Here is a 22,361-nt window from a genome sequence, read left to right on the forward strand (position 1 = left end):
TACGTGAGTCATGTAAATGATTCACTTCCTTGTTGTGTCACAAACAAACTGTCTCAGTCTTTGATCAAGGCACCATCTCGGGAACACGGGCACAAAAAAAAAAAGACCTCGAAAGCGCTGCCAGGGGTTACAAAATTAACAAGCGACAAAACGTCGTTTTACCGAGGAGGGAACGTGAACCGTCTGGAGAAATGTAACAAATACAAAACGTTGCCAAGATGGCATTCCAATCGCTTTCCTCCACCCAGACATTTAGTGTCTACATACACACATACATAATGTGAAAAAAAACAAAACAAAAGCAACTTTTTTTTTTGGGGTGACAGATGTAATATACGGTGCAGATGGTGTCAACATGTCTGTGAGCCATAGCACAATTCAAGCCGCCGCGTGGACTCAATGACCCGCTGTGCTCATAAAGTCGCGCAGCAGAATACAAAACGTGCTCTCCGCTGTTATTGTATATGATTATTATGATTATGGACTGCTGCCTGGGAGGAAAAAAATAAAATAAAAAAAGCTCAAAGCGGGACATGATGTGCTTGGCCATTATGTTGTACGACGAGTTAGAGATGCCATTGTATGGTAGAAGCAAATGTCCAGCCAGTCATTTTCATATTTGGCCAGAATGTAAAGTGATGACGACGACGTATTATGCGGTTGTCGGTATCGATACATGGGCCCACATCGCAAAATTTTGCGTGTTTCTTTTCGGTACCTTGGCGATATCAAGGACAAAATAACAAGATACCGTATCGTGATACGAAAATAAATGATCGATTTACAACAGTGCTATTTTCCCCCCCACTGCTAACAGACACAAGAGAATAATCAAGTTTCAGCACCGTGGATAGCTCCAGTACCTGAATGTTATGAGATTGGTTCTTTTTAGCCATTTCAAGTCAAATCAAGTCAAATTATTGGGACAAACAGATTTTGAAATGTTTTCTGCACTTTTGATGGGAGCAAATATGAATTTTGTGATGCGGAATTAACGAGCCTACGTCCAGTATTGATTTTGTCGTGCACGTGGATCAATAATATACCATTTGTTCCTTTATATAGCTATGGTCATGTATCGCAATCTTTTTTTTTTTTTTTTTGGTGATACATCTTTTACGGCGGTATAGCGATACGGCTTAAAACCACACTGGCATTTCTTAATCCTGCTTTGAGGACATTTGTCTGAAAGTTCCGCCACATGACACCGGAGCCCCATCATCATAAATCATTATCATAAATCACTCCAGCCAGTATGTGCGTGTGCGTGAAAGCCGACATGTGGCGTGCAATTGAGCCGCGCAACGGGCACCACTGCTGCAGACGGTCACTATTGACACAAAAATACAACACGGCTCACATCTCTGCATTTTGATCAGCTGTCACACAACACAAATAAACGTTGGAACAAACTTACCCATGTGACTTCTCAGATGAAAAAGAAGCAAATTGCCAGAAGAGTCCAAGTGTGACAGCACAGTGTGCTTTCTCAGCTCCGTGTGCGCGTGCTTTCGGATTCCTAAAGTGTCAGCGCCGCTTCGCCATCCTCCGGGCGCCTCTCTCTGCAGCGTCTTCTCTCCTCCTCCTCCTTTGAGGCTTCTCTCCTCCTCGTCGTCGTGTTGGTCTGAGGGCGCCGCGCACCTCCGCCGCCCTATTTCAAGCGAGCTGCCGCGCTGACGTAAGCAGGAAAGGAGGGAGGGAGGGAGGGAGGAAGACGCCGGGCAACACAAGCGCAGGCTGAGGCTGGGGTGGAGAAAGACATCCTGGGGGGAAAAGAAAATATATTCAAATAATATATAATCATAAATTAAATTATATATCGACTATCTTGGATTACCACCACTGCCCCCCCTCCCAAAAAAAAAAAAAATCTTCCATCAAACTTGCATACGTCATTAATCATTGACACTTAATGCAAAATTCATCAAGACGATGAGAGGAAAGTCAATTAGAGAACTTGCAGTAGTTGCTGTGTAAAACAGCAAAAAATGAAATTGTGCTTATCACGCACATTCCTTTGAGTCTCGCTCTGCGTTAACTATCAAAAACCAAAGACATTTATTGCAGTCGTGAATGGGCTTAATGGCGGGACTGGTGTTTAATGGCCTCGTTTACGCGCCGTAGGTGCAGCGGTTAAATGAGTGTGGGGGGGGGGGGGGGTTCGCCAACTGTGCGCCAACTGACTGTCAACAAGTTTGTGATCACACCTAAATTGGTATTTACCAGAGCAGTTGCGATCAAACTTGATGAAGCAGCATGTGGCTCGTCACATCAATCGTATGTTTGCCAGCTCACTGTGTTTTCCTCGTGTTTCTCGCAGCAACATCAGAAACAGCGCCGCAGCCGCACAAAACAACACTTACTCCTTAAGCAGCGATCTATACTATTGACAAAAAGCAGACATGATCAATTCATAAAAGCAAACAGGCTGGAGGCGACGGCTGTAGGCACGCCCCGAGCCGCGAATCGATCCTGCCTAAATGGAGCGAATACGACGGCGCGCCGCGGGGGAGCCGAGGAATCCGGCGCGTCGGCTATCCCCGGAGCGCCGCCGCCGGCTACGCGATTGCACAGATAATGATGCTAACAGCTAGCGGTCATCATTAGCCGGGCCCATCAGCCGCTTAGCGGTGTTTGCACTAGTGGCCATACATCAGAAACATAATATCCTGCGAGTCTCCCGGGCATATGTCGGTACTAAAAAGGTCTCCTTGGCGTATCTGCCGCTTCTTCGCTGACGGCCAGTCGTAACTCGTCTTTATGCGCCCGCCGCCAGGGCGCATGATTCACGCGCGGGGAACGACGACATTAGCGCTAGGTGTCAGCGCGTCCGTGAAACACGACGCGTGGTGTGGCGGGCGCTCAAAATGGAAAGGCAAACTGTGGACGGACAGATCAATATGGGTATTAATATAGCTTGATGCCGGTGGTATATAATTTGAGTTTTTTTTCCTGCATAGAAAAATTGTAGTTTGGAATATTTTAATACGCAATCTGTGCCCTTAATAGTTGAGCTAAATATGCGGCATGCCATCATCATCATTTAATCTGATTACAAATCAATTTGACAGATTGTTTTAGACGAAAGTAGTCATTGGCATCTGCTGTGTCGGCATGTTCCGCATTGATCGTGAAAGGCCACATCTGGACGGAGAATTTAATCATGGTCGTTATTAAAATGGAGGGGAAAAAAGTGTTCTATCGGGGCTTGATCATTTTTATCTTTGTGACTGTCGGGACAAATGACAAGAGAATATTCATTGAAAAGCAGTAAAAAGTGCGGATGATGATGAGTCCCCGTGGCATTTCACGCCGTCGCCATTTAGCGCCTTAATACCTCCGACGTGGACAATCAGCCTGAGGTCATTTCGCAGGGAAAAAAAAAGTAGGATCCTAATCCCCCCGTGAGCTATTTGCGACGACATTTTCAACCATTTTCCAGGTTGTTGTACTCTAAACATTAGACACTGATGTCATTGAATGTGGCATGCTGTGTTGCTGGGTGAGGTCATGTCATGTTACCTTTTAGCTGGGTTCTGTGTAAAACTTAAAGACGTAACGATCTGACATCTGTTTTGTTAGCCACACCTGGTGCTGTTGTTATCCAATGTAATCTGATTTTGGCATGCTGTGTTCCTGTGTGAAATAAGCTACATGCCATGCCGCCTTTGCTGGGCTGTGTGTGAAACCTAGAACATCATTGTTGGTCAAATACGTTATTTAATATCAAATTAGACAATAATAATATGTAATGATTGTGAGATGCCGCGCTCTAGATGAAAGTGGCTACCTTTGCTGGGCTCTGTGTGAAAATATACATTTCAGCAATTTTTAGGGATCTCTGCGTGAAAAAGACATGATTATCGCATTTTTATTTATCCTATTCATATTCCAGGGGTAGAGCGACAGGATTGATGATGATCGGCGTTGGCGTGGTTTATAAACGAGCGTGGGCGTGCGTCCCTGCCAAAACGCCCAGAAGGCGATCAATAGCGCTGATGTGCATCTCAGCGATTAGGTCTGACCTGCAGCCCGCTCGGCGAGCATCCGCGTGAGTTACTCGTCGCTCCCGTTGTAATTAATACGCAAACGTGATGAATTTGTCGCCGCTCAGTTTTATCACATTAGACCGGTCGCCTTCGGACAGGAAGCAATTTGCAGGTTGGATTCGGGTTTGCTGTTTTGCCTCGGCGGGCAGCAATGCAGTTTTTCCTCATAACTGTTTTGTTTTTGTTTTTTTACCTCTGATAAGGTGAATTTTAAATTCCAGTATAAATTGAACGTTCCCAAATGAGGTCATTAACCATAGTTAACTTTTTATTATTTGTATGAGTGGAAAAAAACATTTGGATGATGCAGATTTTTTTTGAAAATTCAAATGTTCCTCACCATTTTGGCTCATGCCCCTAAAATCACGTCAAGAACTTCTCTCAATCGTCCAAATTAAACGTGATTCATTTCCGCCCCCCTCCAAAAAAAAAAATTGTAAAAATCCAATTGTCGTCATCTCATCTTGTTTAATGGCTCGACGGCGTGCTTCATTGACATGTTAATGAAGTGCATTAAATAGGTTAATCTAATAAAAGGCTGGCGGTGGAATGGGCACAGGCGAGGTGCGTGACACGCGTGAGGCGCTCCGCTGGAAAATGATGGATTTCATCCAATCCCAATCAAAACGATCTGAATAGGCTCACACACATCTCACCCTACGTTGACCCCCCCCCGCTACGGCCAAATGATCAGACCCGCTGAAGGACCACCGACGACGTTTTTTTCTTGGTAAAAATGTGCACCAAATGGAATAGTTAGAAAAGTCATACCCCAAATCCGATTTAACTAAGCAATATCAAAAATCTGGTAGATGGGTCTAGTCACAAATCATAGATAGTTCCCGATTATGTACTTAAAGCCAAATAAACACGCGGTCGAAGGAGATTGCAATATTGGAATCCGTCAAACGGTGTCAGTCAAAAGTGAGTTTTATTATCTACTGGTGTGTAGCAAATATTGTAACGTTCTCGTCTTAACATTCTTCAATACAAAATCATCTAGCTAGCGGCGTTTACGCACTTTGGGTTCAAAGTATTACAATAATTCCCCCCTAAGATGGAACACATGTCGTGTGGAGCCGATTGGTTGCAGATGAAATGTCACTCAAGTGTCAGCTGCGAGGCAGCGGCGAGTAAATTGAGATAAAACAAATAACATATTGCCTCGGGGGCCCACGCGTGCGGATACATCTGAATCTTCCCGAGCACGCCGCCGTCCAATAATCACAATCCCGGCGCGCTAACGTGACATTTCACAGCACATCAAAACGTAGATCCTGCCATTTCCTCGCTGACTGTCACGTGCGTTGCCGTCTCATATTTATTTCCTTTAAAATTGCTCTCACTCAAGCGTGGGTGCTAAATCGGTCAAAGGCGGCCATGACGGTAGGCGCTGATAGGAGGCCGCGATTGGATCGGACGCACTTTCACACTCGGAGATCCGTCACGACCGTTTGATCGACTCTTTGAGTGTCCTGATGACAATCCAGGAATTTTGATGAATGTTCACAATGGCGGAGCCAACCACAGTACATCTCTGCTTCTTTTTTTTTTTAGGGGGGGCTCTGGAAAGTTGCTGCTGCTTGTGGTGAATTTGAGGAGTTGGGAAGTTGGAATAGAAATTTTGATTTTTTGGTCGGCGACAATGTCGTCAGGTTTATGAGCCCGATGGACAAATTGGTGCAAATCGTTCTAAATGATATTCACCTATCGGAGTCGTTCATTTGCAACAGAATGCTTCATTGTGCCTGAAAAAGAATTGAAAGTCAACAGATTATGTTTACTTCCAGCACGCAGCTTATCAAAGCATCATTAGGCGGGCGGCGCTACCGCCGCCGCTGCCGTTTTATATTTGCGCCTAATGATGCGTGTAATATGGCTCCTTTCGCCTTGGATGCGGCGTCCCCCATCACGGACGGCCAGGCTATTTGGACCGAGCGCCGCTTCGGGTTTGGACGCCGGCGCATGTGCGTGTCATTTACTTTTTCCAAATGATAGCAATGACCCTTACCCAAAATAAGCGCAAGGGCACAACATGTTCATTCCACGTGGGCCGCGTCGGATTCCCAAAGGAATTTTGGAGCCGGTACAATTGTGGAGGACAATGCTTGATCCAAAAAGCAAGTCAAGGTTTCAAATTAAAAGATTCATGGATATAGTTTGAGTTTCAGGTTAAATACAACTGAACAGTATTTTCACTAGTTTCACATCTTTGAAGGATTTTTGCCAGAAATATTTAATGCCAATTTGTTTTGCTAATGAAAGACTTTCAAAGATGTATTTTTTCTCATTTTTTTCAATGCTTTTTATATTTTTTTTCAACCTAAAAATATTTTTTCTTCTTTATATAAAAAGATCAACTCAATGACGACAAGTTGCGTTTGACTGAAACAAAGTCAAGTAAGGCGACCTTGGCGCTGCTCACGTAAAGTTTTCTTTGGCTTCCGGCGGCGGCCTGGCGGTCGCGCGGCCAAGCCGACTTGCACCATGGCGACGGCGGCCACATATGGTGGGGATCAAACAATTAACCTGCCGGTGATCGGCCCCTCCGACGGAGCGTCGTAATTAGAGCTAAGTGGCCCCGAGACCGCCGCTCACTAATTGGGGGTGGGACTTCCTGCAAGCCAGAGTCTGTGCGACCTCTCGCTTCAAGCCACTCTTTGCTTGTTTGGTGCCTTATTTGATGTAAATAGTCCAAACATTTCCTGTAGTTTGCTTTATTATTTTTTTTTAAACAAATTTTTGCGACCAAATTCACTACGTTTTGGAGTTGCATTGTTGACGAGCCGTTTGTCCCCACTATACCGGTTTTCCACTTGAACAGCAGGTGCCTTCATTGCACTACAGAGGGCAGTCAAACACGAATATTCATTTAGAGGTGAGCTAGCAACGCTAACGGCACTAGCGGGACACACGTTGTCACGTTGTTGTTTTTTTGCGGCTTTCTGACTAAAGGCCGACGGAGCATCCCAAGGTCATCTCACGCTACGCTGACTTATGCTAAATGTCCCAAACAGGCCGAGCTGGGCAGCAGCAGCCATCTTACATTGTGCTTCCTCCTTTTTTGCTCCTAGAGGAGAGAAGTAGGGCTGAAAGATCACTTCAGAGAAGAGCATATAGGAAATTTAAGGGCAAGACAGGGGTAGGGTTTTAAATGAAGGTTTCAAGCCTTTGTTAGGGTTTCAAGTGACGGTAGGCGGGATTTGGTCATCCAGTCCAAAACAAGGCTCGTAAGCGTGACAGTGATCTATTTTTATGGATCCTCACCCCTGGAGAGACCACACACACACACACACAAGTACACCTGCCGGAGGAGACTTTCCAGGTCAGTGAGCCCAAGGTGAAGCCGGAGCTACCAAGAAAACATCTGGAAATGTCAGTGCTTCCCTCAGGAGCCGCTATGGGAGGGAGGGGCTATGGCGTCAGGTCGGGACCACCGGGGCGGGGTACTCGTTGTGAGCCTTATTGATTGCGGCAACCGATTTGCGGCGACCGGCGGGCAAACAAGATGGATAGACTTGTCAGCGCTTGTCATCGCGCCAGCCCCTGTTGATGCCCCGCCGCCGGGTCCGGGTTAAGTGAGGAGGACTTTAGAAGCAACAAATGACGACTGGCAAAGACGTCCTGTCAAAAGTGACCTCGGGAAGGCGACCAATCGCAATTTTAAATGTAAAATTAAAATAGATGTTTTCGGGGTTTGCAACTTTTTTTAATCACTAAGTCACCTTTCGCCAACCTCCAAAGCACAACACCTGCTCAGCCAGCACAATTTACATTGCAGATAGAGCAAGGAGGAAAAAAAAAAGTCAACATTACTTCCTATTTCTTCATGTTTTTTGACAAATTATTCATGTTGCCTTTTCAAGTCCCCGGAGAAAGCAAGCGCAGGAAAAGACGAAGCTCCATTTCCCCGCCCCCCTCGGGGGAAAAAGCTCTGCATTAGCCGAACGCTAACATGCCATTAATTCCGCCTTAAACAAATAGTGTGCGCCGTGTATTGACTTCAGCATTTCAAATTGGTCGGGAGTCTTTCAAAAGCGTATTTACGCGCTTGTTAACCTTGGGTGTCCTCGAAGGTTAAAAGGTGACGGGAAACGTCGATGACCACCCGTCTCCGGTCGGGAGACGTTTCAAGATTAGCACTTGGTAAAAACACAATTGGGGTGGAAAGAAAAAAACGGAGGTATTTCTTTCCTGCAATGTGTATGACAAGCGATTGCAGACAGCAATACAAGCAAACGGAGGAAGAGTTTGTTTCCGAGTGGAGGAGGAGAAAGGCCCGGAGTGTTTGCCCAGCAGGGGGTCGGCGGCGGGGGAGTTCTGAGCATGTTGCGCGGCGGGGCGGCGGCAAACACCTTGCAGGAGATGCCGGCTCAACCAAAGCTCTTTGTGTACGTGACCACGGGGCTCTTGTCACGAATTGCTAATTGTTAACGCGACGTCAATTGCAACTGACATTTGTTCCACCACATGCGCGAGGACAATGACAGCGACGCCACAGGAAATTTAGTCAGAAATCAAAAGTATGACTGAGTTCATATTGTCCATTTGACTTCCAACACAATGCTAACATTAGCATGTGTGCATTTGAGCTGGTGAATTTTCCCAATTGCTAGCAATTCCACAGAGGACAGCATGACCTAAGATCCTTGCGTTACCACCCGAGCTATTCCATCAGTTACTTTTGTGTGTGCGGTTGTATACCTGCGCGCGTGTGAAGGTGAAGCTGCAGGCGACATCAGCTCTTCTCCGATTAGCGGCGCCTGGCTTCAAAGAGATGCTTCAGGTGTACACAACCTGGAATGCATTGACACAGTCTCCCTCCCGGTGCCACAAGGGGCTCCTTGGCGCTGGTTGGTGTGAAGAAATGGAGAGTTTGGAGTGAGCACGGGGGAAAAGCTTTTAGTCGGCAAAAACATGTTTCCTGGGTGGCACCTTGAGGAGTTTTGCCATCTGAAATGAATGCGATGGTTGAATCATCTAAACGGTCATTTGAACTTGCATTGAATTGCTAAATACATGATTTTCAAAGTCTGTTGTGAACAAATTGTAGAGGTGATACTAGAAAGATTTATTTTGAAACCAGTCGTTCGAAAGAAACAATATAATAATGTAGTCGACAAAATTCACACACAATATACTTTTGCTCTCAACGATGTTCTGTCAAGCGTAGCCGCGATGACGCCTGACAATCTAATTGGCAGTGTGCTAACAATGAAAGCTAACCGGAGTGCGGGTGTCCAAAAGTAGAATAGTGAGGAAGAACAATCATAAATGAATGGATACGAATTTCCCCAAATGACTTTTTGTGGCATTATATGACACCCGCAATCCACCTCTCGCCCAAAGTCCGCCTGGAAAATCTCCAGCAAACAAGCAAAGCACTCGAAAATTCCAGGTAGCGCAAAGGAAAGGGAAATGCATTGAGATAGGATGAAAGGAAAGATCCGAGCGGATGAGCCTCGGGCCGGAGACGTTATTATTAGCCGGGAGAGAGAATCCGGCGGATCAATGGCAGCGGGTAAAATGGGAAGGAAGGGTGTTCGACTGTTGACGCATCTGCTAAAGGTTAATTAGCAGGTGGAGAACACAATTCGCCGAGGAAGAGGGCCTCCACTTTTAATGACTTCACAAGTTCAGTTTGATACTGAAGGTGCCAACCATTTCTTCAGCAGCCTCCATTTTATGAGTTGAAATAAAAACCAGAGCATGGTGTAACTTTGCGAGTTTGAAATGCAATCATTTAATGAAGTCAATGAAATAATTCAAATAAGGCACACGGAGCCTGCCCCAGAATGCAAATGGTACAGTCTTACTTCATAATTCCTGAACCAGGAAGTGGGCAGACATTAACAAACAAGAATTTGAAATCAATACCCCCGCCCCCTCTAAATTGCTCTTAATCCATTCCAAGAAATAAATTGATCAAAAAAAATGTTGATTTCCTGCAATTGTAAACTACGCCGATTCCGCAGCTTGTTACGGTTTTAAGCCATTAAAGCGGCATCCATAATGTGTTTCTGCTGAAATCTTGACTGGTGAGGAGAAGTGGGTCACACCTTAACATCAGCCCAAGTGGAATGAAACGCGCCGTGAATCATTTAGCGAGTGCGGAGTCGGGTCCAAATGATGTCGCGGGTTGGAAATGCTCATACAGTATATGCCTCATGCTAACTTGGCGCGAGTGGCTAGCCTGCTACGTAGGCGTCGACAGGCTAGCTGGCATTTTTGATGGACGCGTGCGACGTCGTGTTCCGTGAAGCAAAGGTTTCTTTTTACGGTGATTGGAAGGTCTCGGTTGTTTTATTTTTTTTTCCCTGAGTCGGCACTTTGTCGAAACCGCCGTTGCCGAGCGAGTGACCTTTCCCCCCCCACCCACCCTCCCTGCCGTTGCTGCCGCGTGAGGCAACATCCTCGTTCATTCATAATGCATATGAGCACGAGGCGTATGCGGCATCTCGAGGAAGACGACCCACGGTCTGACTGATAAGAAGTGATTTTCCACAAGGGGAGATTAATGGCTGTCCCACCTGCTCGCGTCCCCCTGCGGTGGTCCTTTAAGAGGACGCGATAAGTCAACAATGAGTCTCTTGTGACATTTCCTATATCACCTGCTGAGTTTTTATTTGTCACTTTCAACTTGTCCTTAAAACACCAACTGACAAATGATGGCACTGTGCATAAAGAGGCGCGTTTATGCTACGCAAACTACTCGTACTTACATGCGCAAATTGCCAAACCTTCGAGATATGTGGCGATGGATTAGATGGATGGATAGTCACAAATCAAGAAAGCTAGCATATGAAATCTTCCAGAAGTATGCAATTTCCCTTTCCAATGTCATATGTCACAATGTCAATTTACACTTGTGTATCTTCATGAATGCAGGCCGTGCTGGGTGCTGGATGAGATCCAGCGTTCACACTGGCTGCTCCAATCTCCTGAGCCTGATTGAATGGGCTAAGCCTTATCTGCTGGTCAATATCATACGCGGAGCTGCGCAAGCGTGGGTGTGTGCGTATGCTTGTGAGTGTGCTTGTAAATGCTTGTCGAAGTAAAGCCGTGCATTGATTGAGTCATAATAAAGGTGACGATGGAGGGAAGGCTTGAATTTGGGCAGCTCGACTCAATTCCGGGGGGGGGGGGCTGTTCAAGGACAAAAAGGAGCACGCACACTATACGATGGATGGATGGATGGATGGATGGATGGATGGATGGATGGATGGATGGATGGATGGATGGATGGATGGATGGATGGATGGATGGATGGATGGATGGACAAAGCGTTTGACTTGAAAGAGGTAATTGCTCCACTAAATTCAGACAGTTGATTGACAGCTTCCGTGCCTACAGTTCACTTCAAAACGACAAACATAAGTGTCTCAATTATAAAGTCAACATTAGAAGTGATTTGCTTTGTGCAGCCTGAAAAGTACAGACTGAAAAGTGAAGACTACCCGTCACACTTACGTCATCACCCGTGTAATTGCAACTCCAATCCTGTTATTTCCTTTTGCTGGGGGGTAAAATATCACCTTAAATAAAACCTGAAGTGTAAACAAGATGCCCAAAAACTTATTTATGTCCTCCTTCTTAACACGTGGATGTTTGGGTGCTAATTTAACAGCATAAAAAAAGGAAGAGGAAGGAAAAAAAAAAGGTGACCACGGTTGCACTGGGTGAGCGCTAACGAGAAAGTGATAAGGGAGCAAATTAAACACAGGAGGCCGACAAATGTGCGAGGAGAAAAAAGAGAAGGCGGCGAGACATAGATAAGAAGCGAGAGCATTTATGAGATGAAATTAATTAAATGTTTGCGGAGCGGTCGCTCGTAATTCACGCTGTCGCCTCCGGGGGGGAGGGGGCTGGCGTAAACAAGACCATCATAAAAAATACAATTATAAGAAGAAGAACAATCATAAAAGGAGGCTATGGACCTGAAAGCGGCCAAAAAACACTTTGCCTTTGGAGTTTATTTGAAAATACCTAGTTAATGTAGTTCATTTTGTATTTTTCACGCAAACCAAAGCTATATTTTTTTTTTTATGATATTTTCCCACTACGTATTTCTGACTGCATTACTTGCATTTGCGATGTTGCTAGGCAGATTGCCCGGGGCTCACTTTCGATTGCCCCGATGGGAACGGCCCATTGTCGCTAGCGAGATTATGTAGGGCTCGGTCGGTGAAATCATTATCATTGGTTATCACTTTAATAACGCACATTCATGATGCAAGTTTAGGATATGAGCCTAGCTTATAATAGACTTAAAACTAATTATGTATCATTTATGCACTTGAGTATAAATCCAGCGGCGGTTCTGAACCCGACCAGCCACTCCACGCGACATTCATCTTAATCACCAGGCAGGCGCAGATGCACAAATCCATATTTGGATTGGGAGCAGATGGTTGCTTTTGTTGAGGAGATGAATTATAGATTAATAAAAGCAAATATTTGAAGGCGGCTGGCGTGCAATTAGGTTGCTCCGTATCCTGGAGTCAGGACCGCAGAGACCTAAAAAAAAAAAAAAAAAGCTGCAGGTGCTTCCAAGAGCACATCTGCTAAAGTTGGGGATAACCCACAGGAATATTTTGATTAATTGACCTGCCGTCGCCATTTGTGTGTGTGGGTATTTTTTTTTTTTTTTTTTTTAATTGTTTTCACCAAACACAACAAACTTTTTACAAACTTGAATTTCGAGCCCAAAAGAGCTGAGTGGGTTTTAGCCCCGCCCCCCTCCAAGCCAGTTTCATTTCCAAATTTGATAGACATGTCTCTGGAATCTAAAAAAAAAGTCTCAAGAAACGATGCAAGTGGTCTGGATTGATTGACTTAACGCTCGCCGCTGCTGACGACCGGCTGTCTTTTTCAATGTGTCCGCCTTGCTCGTCTGATGACATTCAAAAAGAAAGCGGCGGGTGATCGATTTTGTGCTGGGGCTGAAATCAACAAAAATCCTCTTAAACAGCTCAATTGGACGCACTCCAGCCCGCACGTGTGTGTGTGCGTGTGTGTGTGTGCGTGCGTGCGTGTGTGTTTGTTTGTTGAACTATCCTCGCGCTCAGCCGACAGCATCCTTTCATCCGCATTGATTAAGTGGTCAGACTGTTTGGCCAGAGATAATGTTTTAATTAATGGACTTCAATATCCAATTAAGATGAGATGTAGATTCTTCACGGGGGTCCTTTGAATAAAAGACAGGAGGGCCGAGGGGGCGCTACAGGCTGTTGTTTGGATCAATAGTCGCGGAGAGACAAGTTGTACACAACGACGAACGGAGACTTGAAATCTATATAACACACCTCCACTCAAGTGGGAGAATAATGAAATTTGCTACGGTGAGTCTTATTTTGAGAACGGGCGGGGCCAGCGATTAGCGAGTCGGCGTTTGAAATGACCTCAGGTGACCTTTGCTACCCGCTGCTTTTGCTCGTTAGCGCACATGACACATTTGATCGAGCTCTGACCTTGCCGAGTTCATTTAATTCGACTTCTTCGTTTTTAATGTCCAGTAATCACACCAAATAGATGCTTCAAAAATATTTTTTTTTTTTTTTTTTTTTTTATTTGGTGTCGCACTGGAATAGTGGCAGTAGTAGTTTGTGATTCCGACTTGCTTAAGAGCTAAGCAAGCGTTCCCGCCTGGTCCGCATCATCTTTTGTGGCAACAAAGGACTTTATTTGTTTTAGACCTTTGATGGGTGGCCGCGTGCGTCTCCATCACGGTGGCACAAAGGACGACTCGGCCGAGTGGATTTCCGATCCACGCTGGAAGAATGAAGTGGGAGAGTGGGTGGGGAGGAGATATAAGGATGTTTTTCTTTAAGGTCAAATTGAGGCCTTGGAGTGGTTTTGTTTTTTTTGTTATCTTCACGCGGCGGCCAGGCACAAAAGGAGACTGAGAGTGCAAAGCGGTGAACTCACGATGTCGCGCGTCATTTAGCGGGATGATGGTTCGAGTGCACGTGACGTGGGAATAGCGGCGCCAGCTTTTCATCCCGCTTTTTCTGCTACATTTGCATGTTGCTCCTTTGCTTTTTTTTTTTTTTTTTTTTTTTTAGAACCTTTTCTTGCATCTTTTGTGAGGCGACAATCTGTCGGGTCTTCACAAGTCTTCATGTCAACTCAACTCAAGTGGAACTGGAGTGTGTGCAAAAAATTTATGTCGAAAAAGCTCCAAAGTTCATTTGGTGTCACACTGCGATAGTCAGCTCACCAAACAAAAGAGATTTGAGTGGTACTACATATTTTGAAAAAACTTTACCTAGCCATTTTACATCATTCGAAAATATATTAAATATATGACAATAGTATTCAAGCATGCCTGTATTCATATTTATGATTTCTGAACTGCATTTCTGATTCCGATGGCAAAGTGTCACCGAGAACTGATGAAAAGCCGTCCATGGAAACGTGATGGCACATTTGCGTCTTTTCATAGCCGCGCCGTGCGGACTCAATTGATCGTTATGACGTCTCTATTAAAAGACGGCACGCCCCGTCATCTGCTGTCCAACTTAAAGGAGGCAAAGCGCACAATGCGCTCATTTCCAATCACATCAAATAGCTGCCGAAACACCGTCGGGACAGCGTGCTCATCAAAAGCAGCTTTCATCCCGTGTCCGGTACCGTTTTGTCCAACGCGTGCATCGTAAAAGTAAATGAACGGCCATTTTGTCCTCGCTAATGGGGAGGAATCGGTGCTCCTTTGTCCGCCTTGCTCTGGTGAATGAATCATTTTCATGATTTATGGTTTGACGTTGAAATTTCCTAACACGAGTTTCCAAGTTATTGCCAGCCAATATGGTACTTTTTTTTCAATTTTAAAATCATGGAAATGTTGATTAAAAAAAATACAAATAATTTTGAAATAATTAAAATGGCTATATATTTTTATTTGCTTTGTCACCAAAGCAAATTCTCAGGCAAAAGTGACACTGTTGTAACGAGCATCTGTTTGTTCCATCTGCGATTCCCAAACAAGCCCCATGAATATTCACATCTTTTACGGGCGGGCGGCGCTCTGCGAGGAAGACGAGAGTGAGTCCGAGGCGACAGACGCCCGTTGAAGGCTCCGCTAATTCGGAACCACCTCTCCCTATTGTCGCTTGTTCGCTCCCTCTTCTGACTTTATTACTCGCCTCCCACTTCATTCCACAAAGCCGAGTGAGGGCGCCCGCATGAATAATTCAGCCATGTTGCGGGACGATAACTGCAAATTAGACGTGAGTTGGTGTATTGACGCTGACAGTAAAGAGCGCTTTATCCCCATTTAAGTCAAGTGACATTTTGGGAGGCAAAGTTGGGACAAATTGCAGACGCTCGTCGCCAACCTTGGGGGAAAATATAATGGCTGTCGATTAAAGGCGAAGACAACATTCCAAATTTTCTCCGTAATACTTTCTGTGCAGCCCAACTAGTCAAAAGACGCTGCGGCTTTTCTGATCCATCTCGGAGGGCGGCCATTTTGACACTTGCTGAAAATGACATCACCGTAGCCAGTTCTGAGGTCACAACCAATCACGGCTCACCAGTATATTCCACAAACGAAATTTTCCAACTAGTGGGGCTACATCCGACATATTATCAGAACGAAGGCACAGAGCTTAATGCAGTAGCATTGCGTCATAGCGGCAGTCGTAAGAGTGCATGTTGAATGCATGTTGAAAAGCTTTCAAAGTGTCCGATAACCACATTAGGAAGGAAGCTGGTTTTCTTTACGTTTTAATTTTCTCCTGATGATGATGCCGAAGCTATTAGTATTTGTGGCGCCATTTGGCAGGCCACATTACGGGAGGTGGCGACCTCGCAGGCAAAGAGAGATTAGCTTTGGGCGCAATTCCAGCGCCAATGTTTTCTTCCCCCGACCTCCGACCCCAGCTTCTGCCGGCGTGAAATATGGATGTGGCTTCAATATTTAACGTCTATATCAAAGCCAGCCTCCAATTGGACGCATGAGTTGGGGAGGGGAGAAATATGTGCTTGATGTCCACAGCAATGTAAATGCATTACTCACACTGCTGGGCTTTTTTTTTTTTTTTTTTCCTGAACTAAATTCTGTTCCTTCTGCTGCTTTGCTAACAGACAAAACCTAATTATGAAATTAAAACAAAACAATTTCTCTTTACCGGGAGGAATTATAGTCATACTACAAGGAATATTCGCTGAATTATGACTTGTTGACCATGAGGAAATGATTCTTTTTCTCGTCATTAGTCTTAAATGAAGCTGTATTGCATGCTCACTTTGATGTATTTTTTTTAAAGTGTCAAAAAAAGTAACACATTCCCTCCGTCACGGATGCCGTTTTAGCCCACCTGCGCTCAAAAAGTGTTAATCCGGTTAGCCGCGTTAGCTCGCTATCTGTCCTCAACTGCGCAGGAAGCGCGTCGGCGTCAAGCGGGCAGGCAGGTAGCGAGCACAAAACGGAATTACAGAGCGGAGCTTGGCAAATGTCGGGATTTGCTTGCCAAAGATCAACGTAATCTGGTAAATGTCACGAGCGCAAAGACGGCTGGAGAGGGAGTTTAAAAAATATATATAAAAAAAAAAAAAGCTTTATGCCATGCAGGATTTAGTTTCCGAGGATAATATGAGGAGGGATGACTCTTGTGAATATTTGAGCCCTTTTGTTTAGCTACACAAGGTCACCAAGTTATGCTTGGCCTTGGCGGAGGTCTGCGCCGTTCAGAGTGACATTCCAGTTACGAACGATCGCCTCTCAGATGAAAACCTGCCTCCCTTGCGTCCTTCCCACCTGTGATTCCTGCTCGCCTTTTAGCTGACCGCGGGACGTCAGGCGCCGGCCATTCATCACAGCAAACACTTATCGAGCCGCTCGTAAATCTACCGCTCTCAGAGTGGGGACGTACGCTTTTCCGGAAACATTTCCCAAAATTACCGACATGAGATTTCATTGCTTCTTTTAGCAGCAGAAAAGTGCATGAACCTCATCAGTCAATAGCTCCGAGTTGAAAGAAGAAACGACGCTATGTGACGGATAAGTGGTCCATTTTGGTTTGAAGGTCCCACGTTTCCCCAAAACTGCCACATATTACTTAAATTTGTCCTTCACTGTGTAGCACATATCTGGCTGTTGCTGAGCTAGCTCGCAGCTGCTGCTAGCACCCTCCCCTCCACCTGCTGTCCAATCGTATTAGCATCAGTTAATCGGAGGGGCCAACAGTGGGGTGGTCCACAAACGCCAGCTGGGGTGTTAACTTGGCCTTCTCAAACTCCCCAAAGCTTTGAATTCACAGAAGATTCGGCCAATTTTTTATGATTTATGATAGCCCTCATTTAGATATTTTGATATCCAATATTCCGTAGTATCCAATGCAGTACAGCAAGCAACAAAGTACTTTTCTTTTTTTTGGAAGAAACCACATCACTAAAATATGAATCGTATTGCACTGGTATCAATCAAATTTATCAGTCGCTGTTGGCTTTTAGCCGATACCGGGTCAATATTGTAAGTAAATAACCCTCGCCGAAGCTTTGACTCTTAAGAATGCATCATATATCAACATCTGTATGATAATTTTGTCGAAAGGTAGCCCCCAAAAGCGTTTATTTACACCAACAAACTAGCGAGCACCAACTTATGTCTGTAAATCCGCTTGTTTGTTTCCAATTTCACGGCTCAAAATGGTGTTGCGCATCAATAAGTCTCTTTCAGCTTTGCCTTTCCTTTTCTTTCTTCCCCACGATTCTTTTCAACGGGAGGCTTTATCCGACAGGCCTTCTGTTCCATTGTGTCGTCGACGGGCGCCGCGGCGCCCTCATCAAAGCCAGACTAAAGGGCGACGGGAAGAGTTCAGCGCACAGTACAAAAGAAATGACGCGTACCCGCCTGACACCCACAACTCGTGGCACATTTTACATTGTAGTGTCAAAAAAAGATCATAAATATAACATCTTAAATGGTTTTCTTAATCACAAACAGGTATAAATCAGCTGATATTATATATATATATATATATATATATATATATATATATATATATATATATATATATATATATATATATATATATATATATATATTTTAGTTATCTTCCCTCAGAAAAATAGTATCGTATATTTAACAGTCATTGTTGTATAAGAATCCGTTCCACAAAAGCTCCCTCCCCCTTGGCAGGAAACGATCAAAACATTTCCCAGCAAATGATGCGGGGATTGGTGACGATGAAATAAATGCAAAGGTGGTTAAAAATAAAAATAGCCGCATATGTTCAGGTGATCAAAGCGAGAGAGAGAGAGGTAGTGGCAGACAGGCATACAGAAACGCTTGATGATGATGTGCCGGTGAAATGGGGGATGGCCATCAAACAACAAAAAAGGAGAGAAAGAGAAAAATGACACAAAATTGCTAGAGCAAGGAAGCTTGTCAAAGGATAAAGATTCATTTTTAGGAGGTCATATATAATGTCACTCATTGACAAAAGTCCTGGGACACATCTGAAATAGAGCGGACCACTTGAAAGAGCTCTCAAACTCCTCGACTCACTTCAAATTAGTTCCTTGACACCAAAAATACATTTTTTTTTTATCTAATAAAACTGGACTCACCTCAACATGGTTACATGACACCAAGAAAGCAAAATTCGAAATGGAGGTTTACAGTACACATTTTTAGTTTAGCTTTATAATCTTTGATATGTTCACAAATTTGGTCCATAATAATTCATGAAAATGAAAATAATCTGTTCCTACCTGTTTAGTTTGCTTGTCTCGTCGTCAATAGTATGTTCTTGTCTTAGAATTGATATCTTGTGGGGAAAAAAAGAAACACAAACGTTTTAAAAGTATATCAAAGGTTGAATATTAATTGCCACGGTTTATATTTACCAGTCAAATAGTCTAATTTTCTTCTCCATCCAAGAAAGAATGTGAATTTTCGTGTAATCCTCAACAAAATGAACCCGTTGTGTTTATTCAAATGTAGCAAATGTTTGATTTGTCGATTATATTAAAAATCTCCGCCAACCTGAGCGCACACCTGCGTTCATTTAACTCACGGCGAAACACTGCCCCCAAGTGGCGAACACAAGAACAACAAAAAACGACACGCACTCAAAATTCTCGACGTCATTTGTGCTTTATTGACAAAACAAAAGTGATTCTACAGTTGATTGCAAGAGCAATATTTCTCTTCCACAAGACTAAAAGTAACTATCCACCCCTTTGTTTACTTTAAACAATATTTCTAAAGAAAATGGGCGCAAAAAGGCAGCAAAAGGGTGATTTACAAAAAAAAAGGGAGAAAAAAGGCCACACCGATATGTCCAATAAAAAGCGTTAGTGTACATTTTTAAATAAGATCTTTAAAAAAGTGGAGAAACATGATTTTGTTGCACAACTTAATTATCACCAGTTATACAGAAGTAACTCCGCCGACAAGCCATACTGCACATGCGTACACAATAGGTGGCCATTTCAGAACGTTTCTTTGTACGCCATTGTCAAAAACCAACAAATTATCAGCTATTTGTCCAAATAAAACAATTGGACTTTAATCAAGTGGATTTTCACTCTATTTCTGGGCGCATTTCGGGTCGTCGAGAGTGCAATTACTGCGTGCGGGTGACTTCACCGAAGTCATAAAACAAAAAAGAGTCCTGCACGGCAGCATCGGGCCAGTCGCGGGCAGGAAGTATCAAAGAGACGGAAAAGTAATGCCTGCGCCAAAGTGACATTTCATGTGTTGGAATGTTGCACTACAATGTAACAAATCCAGACTGAGCGGAAACTCACCAGAAAGAGCTGAAACAAAAGCGCTCCCATAAATATTGACTTTGCGACAAAGAGAAAACGTGGAGATCATTACAAAATGTCGCGATGCAGACAGACTGGAAGAGGGCAAGCAGCGACCCGCCGACGACGGCGATCTATCCGTCGTCGGAGCGAGAACAGTTCCGAGCGCCACGACTCAAAAGATGTAGTCGCGTGTCATTTTGAGAGACGGCATGGCCTCGTTGACGTTCTGGTCCAGCCGGTGGTACTCGACCGTGTTGCGAGAGCACAGGCTCTCCTTCCAGCGGCGGCTCTGAGCGAGCAGGAGGATCTGACGGAAAGAAATGAGACATCACAACTGACACCAGACTGGATTCGATGAGTGCCGATTGCGTTTTGATTGAAATGACCACTGACCTTCCTCTTGTTGTGGTAGGTAATGTAGATGATGGCCACCAAGAAAGCCAGGATGACCAAGTGGAAGAAGAAATGAGAGTCCTCGTCCTCCGTGTTGTAGACGCCGGGGAGCTTGTAGCTGACGTCTTCCTTGACGTCGGGCGCCTGCACCCCGATCACCGTCCGGTCCTCGTCCTTATCGGCGTCATCGTTGACATCTAGGTGATACAAGCCATCGGTGTACGCGTCGGGATCGTCGTCTTCATCGCCATCGTAATCGTCGTCCGGGTCCAGGTGAGCTACCGCTTCTTTGGCGGCGGGCTGAAGCAAATCCGGCTCAAATTCTTGCAGGGTGTTTGCCGTTTGCGCCTCTGAGGTTTTTACATCTAAGATGGTGGTCTCTTCCACTGTGGGTTTGGTGGCTTCAATTTTTGGGGGGGCGTCGGCTTGAGAGGTTTTGGACATCGCAGGTGACTCCGTGATGCTCAGCACCTGAAGCGCGGCATTCCCTTTTGTCTCGTCGGGGGTCGCTTTGTCATCCATGTCCGACGAACCGATGAGCACCGCTGATCTGTCATCTTCTTGCACAGCCTGGGTTTGACTTGCCTGCGGCTGGTCGACTTTGGGGACGTTGGGTTGGACTGGGTTGATCTTCGGGGCCTCAGTTAGGACCGGCTTGATCTTGGGGGCCTCAGTTTGGACTGGCTTGATCTTGGGGGCCTCAGTTTGAACTGTCTTGATCTTGGGGGCCTCAGTTTGGGCTGGTTTGATCTTGGGGTCCTCGGTTTTGACAGCGTTAATCTTGGGGGCCTCGGTTTGGATGGGGTTGATCTTGGCTTCGGTTTGGACGGGGTTGATCTTGGGCTGGGTTTCGTCGGGCGTCGCGCTGGGAAGCTTGAGATGTGTTGTGTCTTGCATCACCGACACTTTTGGTTCCGTCTGAGTGTTTTTTTGGCTAACTGTGGTCTGGGGAGGAGTCTGTGGCAAGTTTACCTTTCCGTCTTGGATGGCCCCACCTACAAACAGAAAGATAAAATATGACTCAATCGGTCACTTTCGAGCCGCCGCTCAAGCCATTGAGCCGTTTATAATATTTCAATTTTTAGTAAATGTACATTTATTTAAAATGTCTGACGTAATCATGGGTGGGGAAAGGTATACATTTGTCATGTATATGCTTAAAACTACAAACCTCCATTCAAACACTGTGAGTGATTGCTAACTACATACGTATGTCATTAGCATGGAATTGAATATCAATCCATGTTGAGGCGTTGCCCGGTAGGGAGGAGTTCACTTGAGGCAAAAAGGATCTATTCATACACCCAAAGCATAACAGAGAACAGAGGAGGTCTTTGTGGCGTGATGAAACCTCATGACTACATGTATTCATTCACAAGCTAAACCTTCACGCATACCGCAATTTCAAGGAACAAGCAGGTAAAATAGGATATACGATACAGTACTTGTAAATTTGTTGCATTCAAGGACTTAGCACAAAGTTGTAAAATGATGTAACAAATAAATAACTAATCTATGCACTTAAGTGAATTAAAGCCCCTTACAAAGTATTGTTTGGATATTACTGCACTCAATTGATTCGATCGTTTAATAAAGCAAAGTACTCGTTATGAGCTACTTTAAGGAGCATTTGACCTCATTTAATTTTAAAAATTAACCTAGAAGCATTAACACCTTAAATTAGAATATTTGCATAAATCACGTCGAGCGCTAAAATCTCGCGACAGGTTACACGTCACAAACGAGCTCTGTTATACATCACATCACCCAAACAATGTTATACAATTAAAGAGATGAGAAATATGTTTTCAAAATAGGGTCAAATTGCGCGATTGTCAGCTGTCAGTCACCTTAAGTGACTAGCTGACGTGCTAGTCCCGATCAGCGAGCGACATAGCACTATGGCACGCTCACAGTTCTCCTTTTCAAAAAAAAAAAATGAAGACCAGAATACGATTTTACCATCCAAGGTGTCATTAGTTGGAGCTGACATGACGCCACCAAGTAGCAAAAGCTGGTGGAAGACAACAAGTAGGCAGAGAGGACGACGACTCTTCGTGTTTCGTCCCATCGTCGCCATGTTGGTTTGATACGAGCAAGGGGCGCGGCTTAAGATGTGACGTTACTGAATTGATGACGTCATCAGATAGGACTCAA

The 22,361-nt window shown here is 44.7% G+C and overlaps 1 protein-coding gene and 1 long non-coding RNA gene across 2 annotated transcripts; both read right to left on the reverse strand.

Annotated features, from left to right (window-relative positions):
* Positions 1-251: 251 nt before the first annotated feature.
* On the reverse strand, positions 252-19,056 carry LOC147042970 (uncharacterized). Its single transcript, XR_015068721.1, has 4 exons — positions 18,903-19,056; positions 18,768-18,823; positions 8,754-8,899; positions 252-1,763 (listed from the first exon to the last, which is right to left on the reverse strand). It is a non-coding gene; the product is annotated as an uncharacterized LOC147042970 (long non-coding RNA).
* Positions 19,057-19,127: 71 nt separating this feature from the next.
* Positions 19,128-22,325, reverse strand: c17h5orf15 (chromosome 17 C5orf15 homolog). Its single transcript, XM_085935761.1, has 3 exons — positions 22,167-22,325; positions 20,205-21,199; positions 19,128-20,118 (listed from the first exon to the last, which is right to left on the reverse strand). The coding sequence occupies exons 1-3, from the start codon at positions 22,282-22,284 to the stop codon at positions 19,984-19,986; spliced, it is 1,248 nt and encodes a 415-aa protein (XP_085791887.1). The 5' UTR covers positions 22,285-22,325; the 3' UTR covers positions 19,128-19,983.
* Positions 22,326-22,361: the final 36 nt, after the last annotated feature.

Source organism: Syngnathus leptorhynchus, chromosome 17, assembly GCF_054491065.1.
Source record: "Syngnathus leptorhynchus isolate UIUO chromosome 17, UIUO_Slep, whole genome shotgun sequence".
NCBI classification, from domain to species: domain Eukaryota; kingdom Metazoa; phylum Chordata; class Actinopteri; order Syngnathiformes; family Syngnathidae; genus Syngnathus; species Syngnathus leptorhynchus.

Bases quoted from the DNA above. Each gene is read 5' to 3' on its own strand.
- c17h5orf15 (XM_085935761.1), bottom strand. From the start codon at position 22,284: ATGGCGACGATGGGACGAAACACGAAGAGTCGTCGTCCTCTCTGCCTA. The intron at 21,200-22,166 runs GTAAAATCGTAT...TTCTGTTTGTAG, and splicing joins AACTAATGACACCTTGGATG to GTGGGGCCATCCAAGACGGA. The intron at 20,119-20,204 runs GTCAGTGGTCAT...TCTTTCCGTCAG, and splicing joins CCTACCACAACAAGAGGAAG to ATCCTCCTGCTCGCTCAGAG.